Source organism: Glycine max, chromosome 18 (genome assembly GCF_000004515.6).
Source record: "Glycine max cultivar Williams 82 chromosome 18, Glycine_max_v4.0, whole genome shotgun sequence".
In the NCBI taxonomy this organism is placed as follows: Eukaryota; Viridiplantae; Streptophyta; class Magnoliopsida; order Fabales; family Fabaceae; genus Glycine; species Glycine max.
The window spans coordinates 12,161,926-12,189,273 of record NC_038254.2 but is presented as its reverse complement, the minus strand read 5'-3'; the positions used below and the strand labels follow the sequence as shown (position 1 = coordinate 12,189,273).

At 32.8% G+C, this 27,348-nt stretch overlaps 1 protein-coding gene across 3 annotated transcripts; it reads right to left on the bottom strand.

The window, feature by feature from the left end:
- Positions 1 to 1,052: 1,052 nt before the first annotated feature.
- LOC100815000 (callose synthase 7) lies at positions 1,053 to 27,348 on the bottom strand. 3 transcript variants are annotated; one of them, XM_014770980.3, is made up of 43 exons: positions 26,656 to 27,348; positions 24,429 to 24,529; positions 23,989 to 24,101; positions 23,819 to 23,906; positions 23,613 to 23,723; positions 23,343 to 23,504; positions 23,082 to 23,168; positions 22,847 to 22,938; positions 22,361 to 22,484; positions 21,534 to 21,668; positions 21,371 to 21,447; positions 21,172 to 21,262; positions 16,562 to 16,690; positions 16,317 to 16,434; positions 14,729 to 15,060; positions 14,545 to 14,597; positions 13,937 to 13,997; positions 12,600 to 12,684; positions 12,465 to 12,514; positions 12,298 to 12,384; positions 11,490 to 11,594; positions 11,289 to 11,383; positions 11,112 to 11,193; positions 10,846 to 11,009; positions 10,625 to 10,748; positions 10,427 to 10,521; positions 10,233 to 10,329; positions 9,989 to 10,140; positions 9,065 to 9,174; positions 8,875 to 8,985; positions 8,717 to 8,785; positions 8,433 to 8,619; positions 8,225 to 8,336; positions 6,126 to 6,248; positions 5,917 to 6,035; positions 5,700 to 5,783; positions 4,998 to 5,110; positions 4,625 to 4,854; positions 2,866 to 3,663; positions 2,721 to 2,771; positions 2,249 to 2,434; positions 1,432 to 1,691; positions 1,053 to 1,330 (listed from the first exon to the last, which is right to left on the bottom strand). In XM_014770980.3, exons 1-42 carry the CDS (start codon positions 26,867 to 26,869, stop codon positions 1,452 to 1,454), a joined length of 5,757 nt encoding a protein of 1,918 aa, XP_014626466.1. In that variant the 5' UTR covers positions 26,870 to 27,348; the 3' UTR covers positions 1,053 to 1,330; positions 1,432 to 1,451. The 3 variants fall into 3 exon arrangements, with proteins under 3 accessions (XP_014626466.1, XP_040868289.1, XP_040868290.1); XM_041012355.1 differs by lacking the exons at positions 22,361 to 22,484; positions 23,343 to 23,504; positions 23,613 to 23,723; ... (2 more) ...; positions 24,429 to 24,529; positions 26,656 to 27,348 and having other exon boundaries at positions 23,082 to 23,109; XM_041012356.1 differs by lacking the exons at positions 21,172 to 21,262; positions 21,371 to 21,447; positions 21,534 to 21,668; ... (7 more) ...; positions 24,429 to 24,529; positions 26,656 to 27,348 and adding an exon at positions 17,333 to 17,438.

Genomic DNA, 27,348 nt, shown 5'->3' with positions numbered 1-27,348 from the left:
AAACAAACGCTCCCAAGGTTATCGTATTCAAAATATTGTTGTGCTTCAGTGTTTGGTGCTCTGTCACGATTTTACCGTTAAAATGTGTTCAGAAAATTAGTTTAACTAAATACTTATTTAATGAGTTCTAATCACACAAGAATTAATTATAAATTTGACCACAAAATATATTAAAATAAGTTTAAAATTAACTTGTTTCGATATGTTTCACTAAGTATTAAAAAATTAAAAATAATTTATAAAAATCTGTTAAAATTTTTATGGGAATAAGAGTTCCCCATATTTAGGGTTTTATACACACACAAACTATGACATGACTTGTTTCTAAGACCGTGTTTGGTAAAGAGAAAAGAAATGGAGTAGATGAAAATAAAAAAATAAAAAATAAGTGAAAAATAAAGTTGTTTGATTGAAGAGAAATAGAAAAAAAAAATAAGAAAAATAGAGAGATGACTGAAATGAGTCCCACCAATTTTAAAAGTTATTTCCCTCCTTAATCACTTATACCAATACCAACACTAATTTCTATCTGCTGTAAGTTGTTTCTGTCCGTAGAAACAAACAGCCTAAGAGACACAAAACCAACTTGTGACTTGTGAGATTAACTGTAACTATCTAATTTTCACCAGCATAACCAATCTTCTAGACTATTTTTATTAATAACTAAGATTTTATACATCCCTGAAAACATTTAAAATAAATTGGTTAGTTCATTAATTTTTAAGCTAAAGTTTGATATCTTCTTGCAATGCCTGAGTATTTCTTAGTTCAAATACTGGAAGATATACACAAAAGATGCATATGTCAGGAAAAGCTAACTTTATTTTAGTTACGGCATGTTTATCCCTTTTAAAATTGGTTGAATGAAGTACTTAATTAGAAAACTGTGCAAAATAAAGGGAATATCAGTATGAATCACATTGTACTATATATCAATCCCCTTCATATTGATTATAATCACATTGTCATAATCACTTTGTACTATGAATCCCCTTTATATTGAGTATTAATACTTGAGACATGTAAACTATCTTTAAACTTAATAACTAATATTAAAAAATTCGTAATTAATTTATAATGAGTAATAATCACATTGTACTATGAATCCCCTTTATACTGTAACAAATAAATAAAGCTCTCCTCTTAGCTCATACGTATACATTGCTGATACAATTATGCAACTTCAAAATGTGATAGCCCTGCTTTAGTAATTTGTCATTCCTATTCTCAGTCAGTAAAATATAGTATGAAAAAGGGAATCATAGGGACTCCCCAAAAAATTCTAGTATGTGGGAGATCAATTTCTCTCCAATTTGAAAACTTCAAATTCCTGCCAATATTTGGAAAGATATGGAATCAGTGAGCAAAGTAAACAAACATCACTTTCTTTAATGCATGGTACAAAATCAACCAAGGTACACGCAAGATTACCTTAGCAATTCAGTAATATGTCAATCAGATTTATAAGTATCCTTCTTTCCAGCAAGAATCATTGAAATTTGGAGACCTCTACTAAATGCTTGATTGAATAGCAACCGGGTTTGGAACTCTGACACAAATGGGAACCATGACAAAATGGCTGTTGGCAAGAAGATTATTAATCCCATTACATATTCATAAGCTCTGGATAGTTCTTTCACTGAGTCCCATAGTTTAGCTCCTTTCAAGCATACCTTGCATGCTTGTGCAATCTTGAGTGCAAAATAAAAAAGGGAATATCAGTTTTTTTGGTTGAATGAAGTACTTAATTAGAAAATTGTCTAGGATGGTGTGCAAGTAGAATATGTAGAAATATTTCTTCAATTTGCCTAAGACATGTCAGACAAAGGTTCTGTTTGGATAAACTTCTCTATAAGAACTTATAAGAGAAAATTGAATTTCTCCCATAAGTTAAAATCAACTAATGCACCTCAACTTTTGGAGAAGTTAAATGAGAGCTTCCATAAAATTTAATTACGTAAGTTGATTTTGGCTTATAAGAGAAACTCAATTCATTTTTGTTAGAATATCTTTCAGTATTGGGTTCACAAGCCCATTAGCTCAGGTTATTATTGTATAATGTATCTTGTAACGTTTACTTTTCAGATTAAGAAATATTACTTTTTCAGAGGCTTTTACAATTTTACCTTCTTACTTTCTTCTCAAGTAAGTGTTTATGCAGAAGTTTATTCAAACAGGACAATGTTGACAAAAAGAGTAAATAGTGTTCTTAATTAGTGCTTCTCAAAGATACAGAAGTTTAACTTACCAGAATAATTGCCCATCCAGATGGCATGAAGGCGATAATGGCAGCAAACAAATCTGCTATGGTAAGTCCACATACCACAAATAATACAGTCATGACTGACAAGAAGCCAAGAAAAAGAAGTGCCTTGAGAATACGAAACATGAGCTGAAAGTCGGTGCCAAATCTTCGCCTTCCCATGGATACCATCTGATATGCCCATATGGAATTCACATAAACAGCAGAAGACAAATGCATTAATATTGCAGAAATGTGAACTAATTTTAACCGCACAATACAAAGGCTATACAATGGTCTAAAATCTCCCCTTTTTGATAGAAAAGAAATGTTTTTGTCTAAAATTTAAACTAGAAGCAAAAATTCACTTAATCTTAAGTTAACAATAGTTTTGCCTCAAACAATTAATTAGACTTAAATCAAATTGGTAATGGTTTATACGAAGTCACTCTTGATCCCCAAGCTAGCATTTACATACCTTCAATACAATTAGTATTATTACTAAAACTGCCCAAGAAAGCCCAAATACCTGCAAGGAAAAAACAATGATAGTAGTAAGATGGTGCCAAATAAACTTGCAACCATTAATACGATTGGAGAATATAGAAGACGAGTTACTCTACCAGCAAATCTTTGTTATGATGAGTAATATCCATGTGGTAGACAATTCCATATTGGTACATAAAGAAGCGAAATGCAAGAACTATCTCAATTATTTTCCCCCTGAGATTTGAGTATTTCAGGTGTTCATTTTCTTCATCCCACCAAGATTCCCAGCTTTTATCAGATGAAATACCAATACCACCACGATTTCCCATCCATCGCTTCCAATCTGTCCAATCATCCACTGTTTTTTGCCAATCAAATCCAGAAGGATTAAACAAGAAAGGAGCAAACAGCCAGGAAGTGGCCAAAAACCACATTGAGATTGTGATGAATAAATAAAGATGTGAGCTGCGATATGAGCTCCCATAGACTTCATAAACAATCAATAGTATGAGTATCTCTAGGCCCTTCACAAAATGACTTCGTGAGTACATCCTGTAGTTATCAGCAAACTTCGCATGGAAGACAACAAATCCACGACCAGTTGATCTGTATTTAGATCCCCCATGTAAGAGTGTTCTTCCATAATAATGAGCTTTTGTTCCAAGCTGGAAAGTAAAGAACACAGAGGCTAGCTGAAGTTGCATGATGATAAAATCACCCAAGGCAGTGCGAAATCCCTTCTCCAAGCCGATTTCCATAACCATGGGCAGCACAAGCAGTAAGCCCAACTGAACAACAGACTGAGTTGCCAAGGCCTCTTCAAGGGCTTTGCTCTGATGTATGTTTGGACTTTGAAGAATTTCTCTCTCAACTCCACTCAAAACCATATATAAACGTCCATATAAGAACACATACACAGTCAACACAGTTATCTGAAAAATTCATAACGTCCAAATACAGGTGTCAGCATAAGGCAATTCCTAACTCAAAAATTAAGTTGATTGTTATAGATATCTTTAAAATTTACGAACTTGTTTCATATCTAAAACCAGATTATCAAGAAATTTGATTTGATAGAAGATATTCATTTTTTCTATGCTCCACTTTCAAAAAGCCAACACAATCTCAAAAGAACCTGAATTAAACTGAAGAGAAACCCTTAATTTGGTCCTTCAAAGTTGCACGTATCACCATTTTAGTCTTTAAAAAAATTTGGGCACCAAATTAATCTTTCAAAGATTTAAATTGTCACCATATTAGTTGTCCAAAGATTATGTCACCAAATTAGTTCTTCAAAGATCTAAAATGTCACTATTTAAGTCCTTGTGAAAGACTAAAGCGGTGACAAAAAGAATTTTTGAAGGATTAATTTAGTCACCAAAATTTTTTATGGACTAATGTGGTGACATACATTTGAAGGACCAAATTGAGAGTTTTCTCTAAACTAAATGAATAATACATATTAAATACTTATTTAACATTGTCTACCATCCTTGTTTTATGCAATACAAGTGTCTAGACAGCATAGAGAAGTGCTAAAATCAAGCCTTAAGAAAGCAGCAATTTTATGCAAAATTGCAGATAGATTTTTATTCACATATCTTTGCCATATCCTGTTTCATTTAAACCATTTTGAGTAGTAGACCTATCTTCAACAATAATTTATGATTAACAAAGGTCAGATCACAATAGAATCCATTCACAGACATATATGAAGATGATTTCTGTTAATTTAATTTTATGCTATACTGAAAGTGTATGTAACAAGTTGGTTCTATATTGGAAGAAAACACCAAATACTCCAATTAGACAAAGTATATTCCAATAATGTTCTATTCTTAATAGCCTTAAACTATCAAGATAAAATCCCCAAAATGAGATTTGATTAGTTACCATGCTACTGAAGTAGAACCCAACTGTTGTGAAGTAGAATGACAACATTCTGTAGAAGTCAAATCGTCGTCCAAGTCGATAAACATCACGGCTAAGTGTTTGTTCTCCATTTCCATTTGCAACCTTGGCCTCAAAGAGTGATATTTGATTCATGCCCACGTCACGCCCCTTACCTACTTGTATGTATTCATGATGTGTGATATATCCTTGACGTAGAGTTGAATTGAACCCTATGGAAGTTAATTACAATTAGTAAAATACTCCCACCCACATAAATCTGCAATTTAGATTTGAATTGAACCCTATGGGTGTCAAGCAGAATCAGTGGAAAACTTAGATCCATCAGATAGCATTTCTATTCAACCATATGTACCTGCAAATATGTCCTCACTTAAGTTTATAACTTTTGATGCTTTGCTTATGCCACCTCTTGTTATGTGGAAGAGTCTGTCAAATATATCAGGATGGCCATAATGAAACCGAACCCTGCAAATTCAGGAAAATGGATTACTTAACTGAAGTTTTAGTGCATAGAGAATAAAACAAGACATCCTAAGCTTGAATTAAATTCAGTTGTAACACAAAGCATGATGACTCTGTGCTCTATTCAAGTTTCAAGCCTAAAGGGATTTCAGGTAGGAAGCAAGTAGATATTGTAGGAAAGCCACTTTAACTGCAGTCACCCTTAGCCCGCCTTAGTTGCAGCCTCTTTTGGGGCATGCCTTAATTACAGCCTCAAGGGTAGTGGTTTAGTCCCACATCAACTAGAAATATGTCTTAAGTAGAGCTTATATAGCTTACCAATCCTCACCTTACAAGCTAGTTTTGTGGAGTTGAGTTAGGTCCCAAGTCCAAATTCTAAGTGATATACAGTAAATAGAAGCCTTTCTTGCTTATTTACTACTAACATGTACTTGTAACTACAAGTTCCCGTTTTATTTGAATGACCAAATGGATGAAACAAAATAGAAAATAGGGTAAAAAGTGAAAAAGGTGTGAAAACAAGATGAAAATCCCAAGGGATTCATAATAATACTTACATGCTGTATCAAATAACACACAACTTGGGACTAACCTTAAAGGATTTGCCAAAATTCGTTGGCCAATGGTCACGAAACTGGTCTCCTGGTTTGACATAAACCAAGCAAGTGAAGAAACACTGCAGAATAAGAAACACATAAGCATAGATAACTTGTGCCAATTCAAGCTTGTTGATAGAAGTATATATTTTCTTGATCATGAATTAATTTATTCAAATGAAATTTAATACTAGATATTTTCACAAGGCAGACCTTCCAGTAAATATATGCTCCCTTATACCCAATATGCTGGGTTTCCGTTGTCCACTACGTCCTCTCCGGAATTCTTCCAGTACATTTCTCATTTTGAAAGCTTCTTCATAATAGTTATCCTTGACAAAAGAAACAATAAATTAGGAGAATTGAGTTATACAGAAAGTGCTACTTAATTCATATTAAATTGAAGTCCGAGGAAAAGTTACCTGATTCATATCTATGGTCTGCAAGGCTTCTCCACGAGTAAATACAATAGCATGATTTTGGTTTTCAGGTTTCCCTTCACCAATTTCAGTTGGAGGACCGGGTAGCTTGATACGATATATTTCCTAGTAATGCAATATAGAATCATTTGAATTAAATTTAAGGCTGTTCAAAATGCCAAACCAACTCAACATGAACTGAGCAACCCTGGCACAATATCAAACTATTTCATTAAATAGTTAGGCACAACAGTAAGTCGGTAACACAATAGAAAACCCCTTCAGTTTATACTTTATATCATGCAAAGAGTTGCACATAACATCCTTTAGTTTGTCACTTTAATAATCTTTTACTCTAGAATTATCATAGCAGTATTCATATATGCTCTTTCATATCTTTCTATTTGTTTCATCTCTTAAGCATCTGCTCCATATTGATTTCTTCATTGTTAAAAAAGTGGTTATTTACTGTTGGATAAATAAGAGGTAAATTGCTCCTTTTAGTTAGATTTTTGCTTACTGACAATCTTTTCTTTTCAATAATAGAAATAGATAAAAAAAAAAGAAGTGACAAACCTTTATTTATACTAATTAGGCTAAAATATGTTTGTGATTTCTAATAAATACCCAAATTTTGTGTTTTCTCCCTGACAAAGTTTATCTTTGTTTTTGTTGCCTAATAAAACAAAAATTTTGTTTTTGGTCCTTAACACTTTTTTTAGTGCCTCCATTAGCGAATTTTGTGTTTGTTCCTTAATAAAAAAAATTTCATTTGTTATTAGTCTTTTTCAAAGAGACTATAAAAAGTGCCAAGGACCAAAAATACAATTATTGTTTTATTAGGGACTCAATACAAAGAGAAAATTTATCAAGAAGCAAACACAAAATTTGAGTATTTATCAGGGATCGAAAACATATTTCAGCCTTTTGATCTTAACTAATTAGATAAACAAATCATGATAAGATAAGGAAATATAGGAACCAATCCTAAGATATAATGAGGAACCAGTAAAATTAATCTTAGAGGACAACCTAAGATATAATAAGAAATTTTTGGATATTTTCATATAATTCTAACATATCTCTTTGTCTCTCTGTAATATGGAATCCAGATTCCAAAGCTTGAATTTGAAAAACCCAAGAGAGTTACATCAGCTTTGCCATTTGCCAGCAGTGACTAAACACATTCTATACAATTTGATTCATTTGATAGAAGCCTCCAACCAACTCATGATTCTCTGATTTAGTAACCAAATTGAAAAACCTCACCACCATGTGGTTGTCACATGCCAGATGCATCAATTGTCTTACCACAAGTTAATGCTAGATTTTTCAATCAATAAACATCCATAGAATACAACCACAAAAACCACACAATATGCTAGAGTGAAGAAGAGATTCTAGAGAAACTTTTGATTCATTACATTCCCTCTTTTGCAATGACAAATTAAATAGTCATCAAATTTCATATTAGTCTCTTTCCTAGACAGTGAGTGACCGGTAGGTTTTCAAAGAACAAGTGTACAAAACTAAACTTTTTATAACATTTTAATAAAGGGTAAATAGTTTATGCACTGACAGTTTAAAAGGTTTTTACACTACAATCCAATCACAAATTGTCACGTATAGTAAATTTGTTTACTTTTAACATCACTACCTTAAAAATCATGCTAATGGACCTCCGATAAAAGTCTCCCATAGAAGAGAAAGAAGGAATAAGGGTAGTTTAGGAAATGAAATAGAGAATTCTGTTATGATTGTCTTTGACAGAGGGTACACCTGGCAGCAGGATACTTGAGAGAAGGGTTCAGAAATCATAGAAAGGACCTATAATAGCACTGTTTCTTTGATATTTTTCTTTTTGGTTTTTATTTTTGATATTTTCCTGCAATTTTCATTGTAATCAGAGCTTGTTCTCTGACTTTCTACCTATTGTTCCTATCGTAATTTCAGTATCTATCACATACCTAACTTGATTTCTTATTATTGGTTGAGAATGTAAAAATGTTTACACTAACAGAACAGAGAAATTAAACTCTTCAATAAATATGGAAAAAGCACAACTCACAAGAAAACATCAAACCAGAATTTTTTGACCGTACCTCATCGTACTTATCCCCTCCCTTGACAAGAACAGAGTAATAAACTTTTTGAGATTTTCCATCCTTTGTTTCTTCTGTTTCATCAATGTAAGCAACACGAAGGGCTGAATGCCTGCATGGAATGTTCCGTTTTACCATTGTCAATCCCATTGTTATTTTACAAATATAAGGAACTTATAAAGTTCAGCAAATGGTTGTATTGACTCACGTTAACATCAGATTGAGAATGTTAGTATAGCAGTTTCTGTCTCTAGTATTTTTGGACTTCTTCTGAGAACCATACACTTGACAAGAAACAACATAGGTGAACTTTAAATCGGCCATAGCTTGTGCTTCTTCGAGAAGCTTCTTCTTTTTGTCATAGGAATCCATTGTCCGGAAGCCTTCAGAGAGCGCTGCAAGAGAAAAGATGTATAGTTCATTCATATATGGAAGGCTTATGCCATATCTTAGAATTTGAACTTGAACATAGTATGTAAATAGAGAAATAACCATTGTCTCCCGCAGATTCTATGAAGTACTGAAGGATCAAAGCTTGCCAATAGTACATCATTCCTCTCACTAGCAAAAACAAAAAGTTAAAAAATACATTTAAATTGGAATATATATTCAAATCTAGCAACAAAATTACTGTTCATTGCAATCCAGACCTGTTCGATAGAGTGTTTGTCCTCTGTAAGATGCCCACCGTCGAGTGAACTCCTCCTTATCTTCTTCAAGATCTTCACTTTTTAGTCGTTCATCGAAATTGGCCCATTCATCTACAGTACATTAATGGCATACAGTAAATGAGTGCAATAAAGATGGGTAGAAATGTAAGTAAGCATATAAAATACTCACCAGGATATATCTTGGTTAGGTAGAATAAAATTGATATTCCATCTTCATTTTCCTTATTGAGTTCCTCATCAGAATATAAAACATCTTCTTTGAAATATGGTGTCAGAACACTGAAGCAACACTCAGATAAGTTACAAATCAAAGTAGCATGAAGGAAAATTGTTAGGTTATTAAGATTTATGCTAGAAAATTAGCATTATTACAATATACAGTGACGTGTATTTATGTTGATCACATTAGAATGGTCAATTGCTTACAGTTAGACTAGATATTAGTTATTTTGCCACCTTAGTATGCTTAAATTAATAGTAATTCAATCAATAAAGAACAGAACATGTGTTTAGCATTACATACTAACTTCTAATAATTCTCTCCCAACAAAAGTAAACAATCATCCATATATTTGGGAAAGTCAATAATTTGTAGATACATGAATGCAGCCACAATAAATGAGGTGGCAATTCTTACCAACAACAAAGAGCAATAGAAATGGAAAAACACATCTGATTAGAATCTTAACCATTCTTCTCCCGAGTTAGTCAGAAAAAATGGTTTAGTGGAAGCAGACATTAAGTACAGTGTACAATCACCCATCCATTTCAAAATTTGTTATTTGTTAGATATAAGATTATTCATAAGCCTCAGCCCAACAGCTTAAGCTTTTATGGAAGTTAGTCCTTGACATGGTATTAGAGTCTTTATGACCAAGTGATCAAGAGTTTGATTCTCGTTGCCTTCATTCTTCCAATATAAAGTTGAGTTTCAACACAAGATAGAGTAGATCAATGTGTTTGTCCATGCTTCACACTCAAAGGACCCTTGCATGAGGTGGTGGGTGCATTTATGAGTTTTTCCTTCACATTATTTAACACACATTCTATTTTTCCTTTCCTTTCAATATATTAGTCTATCACAATGACTAACCTGAAGGACAACATGTCCCGAACTTTGGGAGCCTTTGGCATATTCATAAATAAGGAGTTTGCAAAGAATGTAATACGGCGGCGGGCTTCTATATTTTGGGGAACATTTATGGCTGATTCCTTGACTGTTAAAAGCAAATGAAGCCTAATAACCTACAGAGAATAAACAGAAACCTGTAAGCAACAGCACATTCACAAAGAATAATGTAATAATGTGTTCACTTAAGTATAATTGTCAAGACTACCTTCTCCATCACTGATCTATTATGTGTAAAAGAAGTGTCGATGTTGACAAACTTCTGCCCTCTCTCTACATGATATTGGTGAGGTGTTTGCAGCAACCTGGAGAAAGCAGAACCAAGCAAATACTGTAAGGCAGTACTTACTATAGGGTTTAAGAAATCATAAACCAAAGTTCCAGTCACTGTTTCAGACATACAAATGGCCATCAAACATAACATCCTGTATGATAATTTCTACAATATCTTGCAGGACATTGACTATCTGGGATTCTAGTTTGCCATCTTCAGATCGCTGCCAAATGGGAAAAAATGATATTTATAAGACCCGAATAAGATTTGTAATAAGGAACTGAAATATACTGAGAAAAAAAGGAAATGTGATGGGAAAAACCTACCAGTAGAGTTAGGAATTTCTCTAACTTCTCACTGAGTGAAGGTAAGCCACTCAGATTGAATTCCTTGACAAATTTTTCTTCATGTATGCACTCTTTTACTTTACCGCATATCCGCCTCACAACCCTGTCTCGTACATGGAAGAAACCCAATACTCATGAGGATTCCAATAAGAAGAAAATTAAATGGCTGAACAGTGACTGTACAAGTATGTCTCCCTTACCTTCTATCATCTTCATCAAGCAGAAGGCTCATTATGATGTCCTTGAGAGTCTCATAGCATTCAACAACTGCTGAATACATATACCCATCGCTCTTAATCTTTCTAACTAAATCATCATCCGTCTCCTTCTTATAATCTTTTGCCATGTCAACAGCTATAGGAATCTATCACATATTGAAACAATTTAAAAAGGAAGCAAAAGGCATGTCCACTCAATCATAAATTCATCATAAACTTTTGGCCATAGGGAACCACTCATTACACACCTTGCTAGCAAGCAAGAATGGAGGCCACTGAATGACAGAAACATCACTTGAACTGTATGGGACAAGAAGCAAATCTCTATCCCTGGAAAATTAGTAGTCAAGAGATATAATCAGATGCTTGAAATTCAGTCATCTAATGCAAGATGTGTCAGGCAAGCAGTAGTTTGGAGTTTGGACCTGTCACTGATGAGGTCCTCCTCTCTCATAGAATTTATAAACTCATTCCAAACCTGAGAAAAGTATGCAATATTTTGCCGTTCATATGTCTCATCCTGCCACAGAAACTCTGTTCATAAGACTCCAGATAGATATTTAGCTTTTATGTAGTTATATAATTTCAGTGCACTCATATAAATTTTGTAACGTGAAATGCGTTACCGATTCCTCCTGTTTAGTCTTTCTGTCTCTTCCAGTCCAAAAGCGCTGACTGAAAGCTACCGGTACAGATTGAAATCTGGAGCGGAGCATTCCAAGTGTCCTTATCTAAGTGATCAAAAACGTTAGGAGAAAATCACCTAAAAACAATGTTGCATGAGTATGGGTACAAGAAGATACAATACGTAAATATGACAAGTTTCTAAGAAATTAGGATGCAAGTACAATATATATTAATTAAAATACAATTATATTTATAAATTGCATATATGTCATTAATTTTTTTTCTTGATTTCTATACTTTTCTTATTAAAGCTGATACTCATTTTGGTTTGCCATCATCATCTCATTACTGTTTGTCTTTAATCTCTTGAAAAAATTACTAACAAAGAATAATTGTAATCAAATTTGTATAAAAATATTATATTCAACAATTCAAGTTAAGATAATGATCCCTTCACTGTCCAAAGAAAAAATGTATGTCATTTGAAGACAAGGCAATCATGCTTTGATATAGGGGCAGCTGTATAACACACATATCGTTATCTGACATGTATACGTCACCAATTTTGAAGTATCCATGCATCATAGCCAGAAAAGTATTATATACTAATATGAATTTAGTACTATCATTACCTCAAGCAAAAATTCAAATATTTTGAGGGAAAAAAATCGTGGAAAGATGGGTTTAATGAGGTAACTTAGTGTCGAATAATGCAACTTTTTCATGTGGAGCTAAAGAATAAATCATAACAAAAGGAGGGAATTACAAAGGCTCCATATAAAATATTGCAATAAACATGTCACTAACCTCTCCCAAATGGCTGAAGGCTCCAATAATGCCACCAAATAGAGTGGCATAAATAGCATACCAAATTTGAGCATCCATAAAATAAACCTATATATTAATAAAACATATAAGAGTAATGGAACAAGATAAAGTTTGTCACTCCAAAATTTCTTTTCTACTAAACTTACCAGAATAATTGGAGCCCATATTGCAATGACAATACATATATTGTGAGTCTCTGTAGTAGTTACAGAATGTGAGTTGAATCTAGTTATATTGATAGAATATGTAGTAGAGATAGTGTAAACAACATAAAATGTTACCATTTTCTGGAAAGAACTCATGCCACTGGTAGTTATCTATAGACATCCCCATGATTAATTTTGTGGGTCCAACAAGGGGTGATATCTATTGAAAGATTAATTTAGTACAAAAGAGAAGCAAACTAATGAAGTAAAATTTTAAAAATATTTGATGAGTTTCATAAAATAATTAATGACACAGGAATAAAGAAAATACATGAAACATGATTGCAAGAATTCAATAATTGATTTATTGGTCATTGATTCTTTGATCTTTCTAAATTTTGCATGAACATACAATTGAAAGAAAGAGAGAAAAGTGAGAGGCCTAGACATGTTGAAACCGTATTTTCAAATACACAATAGAGGCTGTATTAGGATTATTATAATCAATGAAATAAGACAGTTTCCTGATTACCATAATTACATGATTTGGTTAGACCAGACCATGAATCTAGACACTATTTACATAATAATGCAGTCAACACATAACATTAAAGCTCCAAATTGTTAGCATTAAGCTTGTATAATTGAAGTAACTATGGTAGTATCTGTTTTGGATTTTATAAAAATAGAATTTAAACGCTGATATATAATGTAAAAAAGCAATAATTTATTAATAACAAAAGATGAATTTGTTCCACCCATTATAGTTGTTGAAATTATATGGTTTAGGTAAGGAAGGAGAAAATGAGAGAATAGAGAGACAGAACATTAAATTGATATGGTATATTTTGAAGTGATACGAAAGACAAAGCACTAACAGACCTATTTATAGTAGGAATTAAGTTCCTAACCCCTGACCCTATTCCTCCTAATATTATTCGATCATATTACTTTTGCTCTAAATATTTTGTAGATATTCTAATACACTCTAAATTATTTGAATGAAATTTTGACAGAGGAAGCAAGTTTGCCATTCGAGATTTTAATCTCTCTCTTTTGGAAATCAAGGCCTGTTTATTACTTGATTGACAAACATACTCATATGTTAGTTAGCATTAACATCCATTGTAAAAAGTAAGGATGCCCCTTATCATTTTTGTTGGTTTGAATACACATGAGGGATATGTATTAGCTAACTTAATTGGGAGACGGATATGATTATACCTATAATTCATCCCATGTAAGACCAAGTTCGTAAGCATATTAAGATAACTTCATCATGTTACACATTATAGAATATCATTCTCCCAGCAGAAAGTGGGGATTTTGATATTCAATTCAACAAGTTGAACTCTATAACTGACTGGTGTATTTATGGGCATAGCCACATTATCACTTAAATGTGTTTTAGTGTCTACAAGCTACTGAACTTGGAAGAAAAATAAAATCAAAACCAATTAGATAAATAATACCTCCACATAGTAACTGAATGCTAATTTGCTAATCAGTAGCATGATCCAGAAGAGGGTGTACCTGCCATAAAATATAGTTGAAAGTCAAAATATATTAAAAGAAACTTAATAATAGAAGCAACACGTATGTGCCTATGATTCAATACAATACCCCATCATTAGTCTGATACAATTGGAAAAAAAAAATTCAAAAATTGACCTGTTGTCTCTAGAATGTATGGGCCAAAATAGTTTCGTAAAAAATATGATGAAAACTGTAAAAGGCAGTTGATAGATATATTCTTCAGCATGTCTTTAACTAGGAGAGTAAGTGCATGTTTAAATGAACTTATTTTTTGGGTAAAAAATCTTTGTTCTTGGCAGCTTCTTGAAAGAGCTTTTAGAGAAAAAAGATAAGATTATTTTCTGAGAAAAAGGGTTTCCAAAACACCAAGTATGACTATCCTACGAAGCGTATAATAAATCAAATCATGTTTAATATTAAAAAAAGTCAACTAAAAAGAAAAACATGGTTGGAGTGAAACGAAGGCTTCCACCTTGAAATTCCCCCCACATACCACAAAAAGAACTGGACGCAAAAAGGAAATTGATAAGAATTTCTCACTTACTTCAACAGTGAAAACATATTCTCATGCATGCCTCTTCCTACATACAATTTTGGCTGCGGTATAGTCAATGTTAGATAGAGTACACCGAAAAACATTTCAATTAGAAAGAGATGCAAATATTAGTACACAAAGCATCTGTTAGGTATTTCCTCAAAATAAACCAATAAATGTATGTGTTGCTGACCTGAGCCCACCACATCAAAAAGGTAAGTATTCTCATATTTGAGCGCTCCAATTTTCTCCGCAGTGGAGGAAGGAAAAATAGTATTGCAGCCACTATGTTTGGTAACATATATAATACAACAACATAGGTGTAAAGTGACTGGTTCCCCCAATCCCCAGCCCAACTGGTGACAAATCTTATTAGCCCTGATGGATTCACTAGAGAACTGGAATAACAGACTGGCAAAACAACAACCCAAACAGCTGCTACCACAAATTTCAGAAAATATCGAAGCAACTGAGTAAATTTCATATTCTTCAATGCATTCCATGTGAGAATAATATCAAGAGTTACTGCAATTGGAGATATGAGAAAAAAGTTACTATATGACAATAGTAATTGTTATTGAAACTACATAGAGAATAAAGCGACCTTCATTTTAATAATAAATATAGATAGACTTCTCTGTGTAATAGTTAGTGTAATAATAATACAGTTACAATTCAATTATGTTTTCTCTCTCCTCTTTCTCTGAAGTCTATCAATTTTTAAGGAAAAATAGGTAAGTCAATAGAGGTTTACTAATACGGCAATGGAGACAGAAAGAGTAAGGTTGATAGGGAGTGAGCAGAGCTACTACAGATATCGTGCTACAGTTTCTTGGGAAGCAAGAAACTACTGACCCCATATCCTATAGATATTACCTACACTTTCCAAATAAGCTATAAAATGCCCCCTGGGGTAGGTCTCTGTGCTTTACAAGCCACATATACCCAATCCAAGTTGCATGCCTTTAGAGTATATAGATACTTTCTCATATAGCTAGTTGAGGAATTTACACAATTAGTATAGTTATTCAGTTACTCAGTTTGTTGCAAGAGCCTGTTAGAGTTGGTTGTAACTCATAGTCACCAACTGTCAGTACTGGTTGAATAACTATGTAAGTGTTTGACTTTTACAAAGAAATTCTCAATTTCCTTTCTTCCCGTCATTTTTTCACATCTTCTTTTCTGCTCAACATTCTCAATACAGGCCAAGGTGGACACGTTTGTCCAACATTTTGAAATTGTTCCATCATTACACTTATTATTTGATCCACAACTCCTCTTAGGCCATGTTTGGATAAAGTTCTCAATAAACACTTCTAGAAGAAAAAAATAAGAATGTAAAATGAATTAAGATCCTCCCACAAGTTAAAATCAACTTATGAACTTCAACTTTTAATCTTTTATTGAAACTCTCTCATTTAACTTCTCCAAAAGCTGATTTTAACTTATGGGAGAAGTTTAATTCATTTTATCTTCTTATTTTTCTCTCCTATAAGTGTTTATTGAGAAATTTATTCAAACAGGGCCATAGTCCAGACTTGGTTTTTGTAGACTCCGTTTGGAAGGTGTAGGAAATAATCTGCTAGTGCATGGCCTACCTTCAGCAATATATCCTGACATTAATTTAAGTGCTGCTCTTCCAGAGGTCAGAAAGTATCAGTCAATTTCTTTAGTAAGATGGAGGATATTTTATCCTCCTTCCTTCTTTTCTCTCCTTTAAATAAATCTTTTGAAAAAAGTAGGTACAACAAAATGCCAAGACATATATACGAATCAAGTACCTTGAAGAAAATTGAGAAATGCATATGTAATGAATATAGTCATAACATTTCTGAAGACATGTCCATCAAAAAACACTCCAACAGGTCCCAAGGAGCTCCATGCTATAATGATCATTGCCTGAAACATATACTTTCATATTTGAAATAAAATTTGCGTGGTAAAGTTTCAAGACTTAACAGTAGCTCTAGACATTCAGTGAAAATCAACATAAAGAATATTCCACTGGTTCAACTACGACAATTACCTGTAAAGCCAATATAAAGAATATCCACATTCGATCAAAACTCCTATACAGATGCAAAAACGTACGGACTTCAACAAAATTTGTTTTGGGCTTCCTCTTACCAACTGCAGTGTTGGCATGGCTACGGCCCTGTCATTGACATGTGTACTTCAATATAGGTCTCTTTCAAAGTAATGCAAGTTCATCTGACCAGGTGAGTATTTATATACAATTGCTTATAATCAATGCAACAATTTTATCAGCGTGGAACAAAAATACAAGTAGGCTGTATATATATGTCTATTGGACCTCTAAGAGCCAGGAAAAAGAAGAACAAGAACAACAAAAATTAGTACACAAAATAAAGATATACATTAAAGACCATTTCAGCCTGAGCAATAGAACTAAAGTTCTGCTACATACATACATGGCATATGTCTTTAATTCAATAAAGGCCATCCACGCCCTATCCAACCAAATAAACCATACTAAACTATGGATCGTTCTACAGTACAGACTCCATTATTCTCATACTTTTACCAATACTGGAACTGGAAGTGAGATCCCACAGGTCCTGGCAATTTTTCTTCTTCTTTCTTTTATTTATTTGTTCAGATAAAGGACAATTTATTAGAGAAAGAGAGACAAAAGTACCAAACTTTGGAGGATAAGAAATCCTCAACAAAGACAACACAAAAGGAGAAGAACAGGAGAAAAAAAAGGAAACTCTCGCAACTAATTCGTGTAAAAGAGCAGCCAGTCCCTTTGCATATCAAAATCAAACACTAATACCCAGAAAATTTCATGTGCTGAACACCAAAGTGAAACCATGAGAATGATTCTATCCCTTCACAAATTCAGAGGTAAGGACATGCCCTTTCCATTTCTAATGCACCTTCATGATTTTCTCTTTTTTATTTTGATAAAAAAATTGCCATGAATTGGTTTCATTTAAATTTAAATCTTATTGTGGTCAATTTGGATATAACCGGTTTTATACAAATCATTTATTTTTTTTTTAAATATCCTCACCACTTCAATGATAAAGCTATTCTTCTATTTGGACTTTCTGCACATAGTACTGTAGGAAACATAAAAGCATTCAAATGCCTCCACCTAGCAACTTAGCTTTTAGGACAGATGATCCTTGAAATGTCTAATAAAATTAAAATTTTTATTTACCCAAAAATTGTATCCTAATCCAAATTTCTGGATCAGGAAGCATTCATGTGGGTTCCATTCCATGAGAATTGGCACTTCATATTTGTAGTTACAGGACTATTCTTGCTATAGCTTTTTGTATCAGTATATCTTTCAAAACATTATCGCATGTTTGATTTATGCAACCAGCTCCAGCAAGTATGAAATGCAACACCCCATTTTTTGATAAAATAAATTAATAAGGATTTTATTTAAAAATAAATAAAGAGAAATAATTTTATTAATTAAAATAATATTTTTAAGGTAAATAAAACAAATGTGTTTTTAGAAAATAAAAAAATGATGTTTTATTTATTCATTTGATAAAGAGTAAAATAAAGTTCCTTTTCATAAAATATTAAAAAAAAAATAGAGTAAATAATAGACTCTTAGCTATAAATAGAGACATATCTCTTTCTCTCAAGTTCATTTTCCCTTATTCCTCTCTTAAAACCCTCTTTTTTTTTCCACATACACTCAAAATGTGTCTAAGTAAGACTATAATCCTAGACTCAGTAATGTTGGATCGTCGTGAAATTTAGACACCACCTTCGCAACTCATTTTCGCACATCCCACCGTTGGGATTTACCAAATAATGTCTGTAGAGAAATGTCCCTCGCACGGAGACAGTAAAATTGAGGGTCCAATCCCTTCTCCTTCTCTTTAATGGTTGGAAACCCTAGAGTAACCTGAAGAAAATCTTGAAGAATCTTAGGGAACCAGTAGACCCTGCTATCGCTGTCGAACTACACACGTGAGCCCACTTAGAGGTAAGGGATGAGTTATTCACATTTGGGGAGTAGCGAGAACAAGTGTAGGAATCCTTAGAGGAACAATTGAGATGTGTTTTTGGGTGTTTTTGCAATTTTGATTCTATCTTTACAACTATAACTATGAATTATATATGTTTGACAAACCAATTGATTTCCCGATGCGAAATTAATTTGTTCTTGTGTTAAGTGTGAATCCTAGAAATTGAGATTTTTTCTAATTAGCATGAATTGATGAGATTAAGTAAGGAGAAATTTATCGTAAAAGGAAGTGAGATATTGATTTTGTATTTTCTCCTTTTCTTGTTTTTTTAGTATAAAATTAATATTATAATTGAAATTGACCGAAGATTCCTAGTAGATTATGTGGTGTATTCTTAGATAATATATATGAATTCATGTACATTTATTTTTACATTTATATATATATATATATATATATATATGTGTGTGTGTGTGTGTGTGTGTGTGTGTGTGTGTGTTTTAAAAATATTTGAGATTAACTCATGTTAATAATATCATATTATGCATGTTAGTTTGGAAAGGTATTTTCAACGGCACTTTTAGTTACTATATAAATATTTACTTATGATAAAATTTTTTATATAATTGAGTCCCATAGATTTACTTTCTACTTTTTATATATTTGAATTGTTTACTCATATGCCTTATTTCATGTTGGTTACATGTGTGTGTGTGTATATATATATATATATATATATATATATATATATATATATATATATATATATGGTAAAGTGTTCATATAATTAGTTGGAATGGCTTACTTGAAATTCATGATCCAGTGTGATGTGTGCTAGTTTTATATATATAGATTTAATTATATATTTATTTATTTGATGTAAATAATATTGTGGTGTTGTTATAGTATGATTCCGAAAATTATTCAAGTGTTGGAGTTTGAGAATATTATGGTTAGATTTGATATACATGTGTATGTTGTAACTTATGAATATTGTTATGAATGTTATGAAGATGTATGAATAAACATGAGGTGTAATGACATATCGTTTTAGGATTATGAAATTGTGATTGAGATTGAATATAAATGGCAAGTTGAGCATGTGTTAATCTGTGAGATACACGTGAACATGTGATGGTGGATTGTGATATTGTGAGATGTTAAATTGTGGACATAGGATATGATTTTGAATAAATGTGTGGTTAATACTTGATGTGACAATACTTTTGTTGTGAGTTGCGAATTATATAATAACCCAACTGGTGTTTACCTTGAGAAAAATGTTTATGCACGAGGTGTTAAAAGGAAAATGTAGAGTTCCAAGATAGGAACTTGAAGTGTTAAATTGTAGTGCAATGTGTTAAACATATTTGAAAACAAGTGTAAGGTCGTGGGTATTGTATAATTCATGAGCAGTGTCTGCGTGCAAAAGTTGTTTTAGGGGTTGGACCTGAATTAGGAAGGTAATAGTTTAGGCCTTGGGGGTATATACATTTGGTTTAAGTGCTCCTTTAAGCTCATGTTAATTCCATATAGTTGGAGCATTCTCACAAAACAGAGTGACCCTGACTTCCTTATGATTTTACTTAGTGAGAGTGACCTAACATACCCATTGTGTGGTGTGTCTTGTTATGTACTCTTAAGCGCCCTAGTATTATTTTTCTCTGACATGGTACCACATTGCATATAGGCTTGAGTTTTCATATAATTATTGCATAACGCCTGTGAATTGTTTATTATGAAATTGGTGAGTGTTGTTACATCTTGAGTCGAGTGTGTGATTCATGTAAAATGTGATTGGTGATTGAAAAATGAATTTTGAATGATAAAGTGGTGAAGTGACGTGGATTGTATTAAGCTGATCTATGTTATAAATATTTTACTTATGTCTTTGTTTATATGTATTTTATTTAAAAATATGATAACTCACTCCCTATGTGTTGTATGTGTTTGGATCCTGTGATGATCTCAAACCTTGTGTTTGTAGGACCAGATGACTAGGTAGATGACTTTAAAGAACCTCGTACCAAAGGACGCTGTGACACAATGCTCTGATAGGATGTGACATTGGGACATGAGTTTCTGTTTTAATTGCATGATGTTTCGAACATGTTATTTTACATGATTTTGTTCCACTACTTAACTTGAGTTCTTTTGTAAACTTGAACAGTCTTGTTTTGAGCCAGAAATATTTTTAATAAGTTTTATTCGGTATCAGTGAAGCGAATGTGATTCTTTTACCCATGTGAATATGTTTAAGTGATTTAATAAAATTGATTTAATTAAATTTCATATTTTTATATGTTTTTCTTTATTATATATATGTCAGAGTAGAGGGTGTCACACGAAAAAGCTTAATTGTTGCTGTTGTTGTTTATATCTTAGGGATAAATTAGTATTAGCCGATAAATCATTCTTCAATATGGGGGAAAATAGGATATTACTAGGCATATTTGCATCGAGTATGAAAATATGTCATTTAACATGCGATGAGAAATTATTAATTTGAACCACATAGAATATAAAGTAAATGGCATGCTCTTATAAAAACAAACCAAATATTTATGTATGCTAACTACATTCGATACCTATGAATTGTGAGAGAAGAATTTGACAGTTTAAAAATAACACATGCAGAGAATGTAAAGGAAAAGAGAAAGAGAAAATAGATACAGACCCGACGTCTTGTCTGTGTCTCATCTGAATGCCTAAAAAAATCAGCTTTGGAATTCAATGGCCAACTTAGATCATCAAAACATTTCTTAGACCTGGAAAAGGAAAGATTTGATCTTCTTGTTATCCAAATGTAAACAAAAATAGCTTTTAGAACTGTTACGAGAGTTTTCGTTATTTGATAAGTTTACTGAAACATTTACCAAAAGTATTCGTTAAGATCATCATAATTTCTCCAATTGGAATGACTTGCCTTGCCTTTGTTGTTCCTCTTTGCTTCCTTTTTTGCCAAACACAAACAAGTTTCAGGCAAACATTTGAAAACAATCAGGAAAACTAATCCAATTATTGTTGCATCAAACTGACCTTCATTAAAACTTGATATATAGGAGTTATAACTTCCCTCAGAAAATATTCATCATCTCGTCCTTCTACTAAGTCTTTGCTCCCAGTCACACGAGCAGGATTCTTATCTAAAATCTTATAGACTTCATGGCACATCTTTGGGAGAAAAAAAGGAGAGAGTTATTAACGTAGTATCTAACTATCTAGCATTCTAACCCATGCTAGAACATGAAACTGAAATTGAAAATGTGCGTAACTATTGGGTCAGGATCAACGCTAAAATTAGAATGATTTTTGCCTAAGTAGCAGAAGGTTTTGCCTAATTAGAATGATTTTTGGTAAATAATTAGAATGATATTATTTGTTTAATCTGAAAATAGAATCAACTCTTAGTGTGTTTGGTTTGGTGGTAGAAAATCAAGGCAAGTGCAAAATCATGGTGAGTTCACCACAAAAACAACTATTTGTTGCTTCAAAAAATCATGGGGAGTTCAACCCACCACCAATCCAAACACACAATCTGTTCTTTCTATTCATGAAATATCTTCTGCTTAATTTCAATGATTTCATTCTCTCTAGAAAGAATGATACAAGAGATTAAAGACATTGATGAGAAAATAGTTACAGATGGAAGCTATAACACATGTAATGTTGCTGATGGAGGTGAGAATGATGGCATAATGATAATATAAAAGAGGCAAGAAACATTCTGTTTAACATTTTGAAGCATACGTTTGTTATAAGTATTAGAGCATAAGATTAAGATGATGAACTCACAGTGCAGGCACAGCAGAATAATGAATGCTAGGTCATTAATAATGTTTGACAGACAGCAATAGAAAACTTACATGATGGAAAATATAGCAAAGACATTCAGGCATAAAGCGAATATTTGAAGCTTCTCCCCAAATTAGAAGATAAAGTGCAATATATATCAATTCTATTTGTTTCAAGTCATAATCTTCTAGAAACCTATAAAGTTTAAAAAAAATTCATATACCAAAATGAACAAAAGAGCTCTTGTTAGTGTATAAACATTATATCAAGAACAATTTGGAGTATGCTTAGATGCAAGGGCTTGCGAGAAAGGGAGGGTAAATTTTATGGTTTTAAATTGAGAACTATAAAACATCTATACATACAAATAAGCAATGATTGGAAGGCTACATGGTATTCATTTTTTTCTCCTTTCATTTAAAAAATGTTCAAAAATAAAATGCTAATTCAAATTCAAAACTTAACCCTCATTTCCTTTTCCCAACTCCTCAATCCAAACATACTCTTAGGGCGGAAATCCTAGGGTTTTACTATCTTAAAATAAAACATTCAATTACCTAAGATTGGATTCACAGCGCACATAATGGCACCACGACTCATAATTTTTGAAAACTTTAGCCATCAGCTTCTCTACAGTTTCTACATGGAGCTGCAACAAGCTTTGTGTTAGCTTTTAATATGATAAGTCGAAGTGTAATTACAACATTGAAATTTAATTAGCATTACGAGTCCTTAAATATGGAAAAAAAGAACTAGAAAAATTAAAGCTTTTTGTGGGAAATAATAGTTCACCTCATAAGATGGTTCAGGCCTGTTCCTTATATTTATGTTGGCAAGTAATAATATAAGGTGCTCCCTTTGATTTGCCACATTTCCTTTCTTCATATCCCAAAATAGAAGGAAACATTAAGTCAGATTATTCACCAGAAATGTGCAGCATAAAAAATATACATAGCTATATTTTTCATGACAAATTTAACATTTGTAACCAGGATAATTTCCAATCAAAGTGAAATTAGGAAATAGAAGGGGGAGGGAGAGAATATTCATTACCTGAAACCCAAAAACTGAGGCAATCCAATCAAGTATATCATTCACTTTTTTAAGCCTATCCGTAGGCATTGTAGAATCATCATGAGAAGCATCAGGTCTTGCCCGAATTATTGGCATTGGAAGATTATCCACTCTACATAAAGCAGCAATTGCTGCTTTGATCTTTAATTTCCAAGAAGAAAAAAAGCAGATTAAAAATTTAAAATTTCAGGGATATTATATCATTAGCAGAAGCAAGACAAACAATGTATATATCCCAGACATACAAACCTCGGGAATTTCCATGATTGCTGGTTTAACACCAACAGCATATAATGGAAGTATGTTATAGTGTTCATATTGTCCCCTCTTATGCTCAACATCCTCAGCGTACCTTCTTGTCTGGCAATAAAACAACATCCTTAGTCCATGTCCGAACTATGTTTACAAGTATTGTACAAATTTTAGTCATGGTAGCCTAATCAAGCAAAACAAACCTTCTCCTCAATATTTTGTGGAGATACCATAGTCTTTAGCACTTCATACAATACAGTGGCAATCTGAACATTCTTAGCCATCTCCTCCCTTCAAGAGCAATATCAGAAGAATCAAGCATCATAACACAATTCATAAAACTTGAAAGCACAAGTTTAAGTTTAAGCCTCACGGTCTTTGATTAAATTCTCCATCCCGGATTTTCTTTTCATAGAAATGTTGGTAGTAGGTCTGCAGCTCCCTAGCATCACTTCTTTGAACAAGTTTTTCTGTAAGCTCCCCTTCCTGCAATCATGAAATTTAAAAAATGTTTATTACATCAACTACTTGTTTCTCATTTTTTGGGTAGGAATTAAGAAATAACTGCTGTTCCTATTCATAAATCATCAATCTATATAGCCATAACATAATCATTGTCTAATGTTAATATTTTCCTGATAAAAAGAAGATTTTTATTAAAAAGAAAAAGCGAATACCTATATGGCTGAGATTAATTTTTAAGAACTGATGAATCAACAGAACACCCATCATTACCAGCACATAGACACCAGAGATAACAAAACAGAACATTCAAAAACTATAAGAACTGTATGAAAATAAAAGCCAGTGTACCTTTTCCAGTTTGTGCAATAGGTAAGTCTTGAACTGACGAACACCACGCCCACTTGATGTTGGATCCATTGTATGGGCCTTCTCAAATGCATGGAAGCGGCCTAATTAGAAAAACAAAGAAACATCAGTGTTATATACTCTTCTGCAAATATACAAGGTAAAAACACCGTTGACATGCTGAAGGAATGCTTCCGTTCCATTTTGTTGTTTCATTTCCCTTTTAGATGTTGATTTTGAATTTGATTTTGCTATCAGAGTAACAATTTTGCAAGCAGAATCTGGGTTCAATGTGATATTTTGCAATAAGGCTTTGTTTTGGATTGTTTTACTAATATTCATTTTGTTATATCCTTTTTCTTCTCAGTACTGTTTGGATTATGTTAAACAAAGCAAACTTAGTTTCACTGAAACTGCCCTTAGAAAAAGGATTGTTAAGTGAGTATAGTTGGAGGTTCATCTCCCTCATGGACACCAGATAGAAATGGATTAGTTTCTGCCAGACTTTGAAGTCTATCTATGAGAAACCATGTGTTGGTCTTTTGACTTTTGAGGAATGCATGAATATATGAAGCACCAGCAGCTTGGTTTTTTTGCCTACTACATGCTTTTTATTGAATGATTATTTGGCCATTTTGATTGTTTCTTCATTTCTTTTTCCCTGTAACTTGAGGGGATTCTTTTACAGATCTCCTGTAAGAGACTTTATAACATCCCATCATGATTACTACCATATTCTTTTGGGGTTAGCCATGCACAATAAATTCAGGCTACACATCGATTCATTTTTAAAACATGTGGACTCTCCACCACCACTCTTGCAAAACCTTTATGATAGAGTTGAGAGAAGAATTTAGTGTAGAGGGACAGAAAAGTTTAAATTTCAGAAAACTTAAGTAGAGGTACCTGGTAATCATTAACTGGCTTTAATATTTTGCAAGGGATTCTAACATGTTCCGTTCAATGGTAATATCTCAATTTCAAAAGATTTCCAACCACTTGGATGTTTGGAAGGGTGCTTTTCTTTTCTCTTTACAGATGATCATATTAACTTAATATAAGTATTCCTTTTTCGTTGCAGAACTCTGTTCAAAGTCCAATAGTCATCCAAAGCTCACAGCAAAATTTTGTATTTCATTTGGACAGTGGTACTCAACAAACACTAAACCTCTGTTGGAAATTCACAGATATGGTTTAACTCTGATGTAGTCTCCCACTTATTTTCATGTTTCCCTACAGCCAATTCCTTATGATGATTATTTTTAATGTGTGAGGTGAGTGCTATCAGTTACTTTTTAATCAACTTTAGGGGCACTGGAAGAGATAACACAGGAACAATTGCTTTACTAAGCAGGAGATCTTATTTACCTCATTTTCTATTCTCTTTGCTTTTTCCCCCTCATAATAAAATTGGCAATCATGCTATAACATGAGATACAAATCTTACATTTGAAGTGTTTCTCATTGGTTGTTAATTTTGGCAATTTGCAACTTCTAATTAGGACCCCCAGCCTTAACTTCTGCAGTCTTCTCTTCCATCATAAAAAAAATATTCTTTCATTTAAAAAAAAATATCAAAATGAAAGAAAAAAAAGACATATTGGACAAAACATCCAAGGAAACCCATATAGTCGTACCCTTTAATACTTCCATTCATATAACACCACAATCCATTACTGATGAACATACCCAACCATTTAACAACTACTTACAACACAACACCTCACACTATTTGCAATGATGAAAAAAAATAAAAAGGTTAAATTAGCTTTTCTTCCTCTATTTTTTTTATGTTTAATTTGGTCATTTATTATATTTTTACATTTGATTTGGTCCTCTATTTTTTTCGGATTCAATTTCATCCTTTAATTTTTAAAATTGGTTTGATTTTATCCTATAATTTTTTTGGTTCAATTTAGTCCTCTAATTTTTAAAATCAATTTAATTTGGTTTCACGGTCTAAATTAATTTGAATGGTCCACCCATCTAAATGAGCGCTATGTAACAGTTTAAAATCATCATTAAGTGGTTTTATGGGACAAGAAAGTACGATTTCTTAACAAGGTCGGCTCAATTTAGACTTGAATCAATTTAAAAATTAGAAGACCAAATTGAATCTAAAAAAATTGAAGACCAGATTAAACCTATAAAATAAATTAAAGGATCAATAAACTAATTTAACCAAATAAAAATAAAAAACATCAAAACAACCCAATGAAAAAATACTCACAAAGATAGGCAACTCTGGGATTCTCCTCGTCAATCTCAAGGGCTGCTCTGAGAATAGGCACAAGCACAGCAAGTGAAGAAGGAACAATCTCACTGTCCACAACACCCCCTTCATTTCCCAAGTCCACATTCCTGGTAGGAGCCCTCACCATCCTCTTTGATGGCTGCCTACCCATCTCAAAAGGACCACCCTTTGTGCCACTGGTGCTGGCCATGGTCCTGCCACCACCAATGCAACAACAACAAGGTTTATTAAGGTTTCTTCCTCAATTTTCTTCTTCTTCTTCTTCTTCTTCTTTTTCTCCTTCAGCACCCAGAAAGCATCACAGGTATTGGGGTTTGAGTGAAGAATGAGGGAAGGTAAAGTTGCCATCTTTTTCTGCTGGGGTACAAGAAGGAACCAAAAAGATTGATACTTTGATTGAGAGAGAGGTTTTGGAATTGCTCTGATAGCAAGGGAAAAATTAATTAAAATACATTTAAAATAAAGAAAAAAGAAGGGAACGGAGGGTGATGCAGCTGCTACTTCTTTCTTTTGCTGAGTGCTTTTATCTTTTGGTGATAGATAAACAAAGGAACAGAGATGAAAGTTCACACTTCACACATAGGATTGCAATTTTATTATTTGTTTTTTATTTGGTTTGTTCTTTAGAGAGAAAAAGTGGGTCTTTTGAAACTGTGATTTGACGTATTG

Coding starts and splice junctions, on each gene's coding strand:
- LOC100815000 (XM_014770980.3), bottom strand. CDS start 26,869: ATGGCCAGCACCAGTGGCACAAAGGGTGGTCCTTTTGAGATGGGTAGG. Junction 21,263..21,370: donor GATCTTAACGAATACTTTTG/GTAAATGTTTCA, acceptor TTCCTTTTCCAG/GTCTAAGAAATGTTTTGATG. Junction 8,986..9,064: donor CCTAACCAAGATATATCCTG/GTGAGTATTTTA, acceptor AATGTACTGTAG/ATGAATGGGCCAATTTCGAT.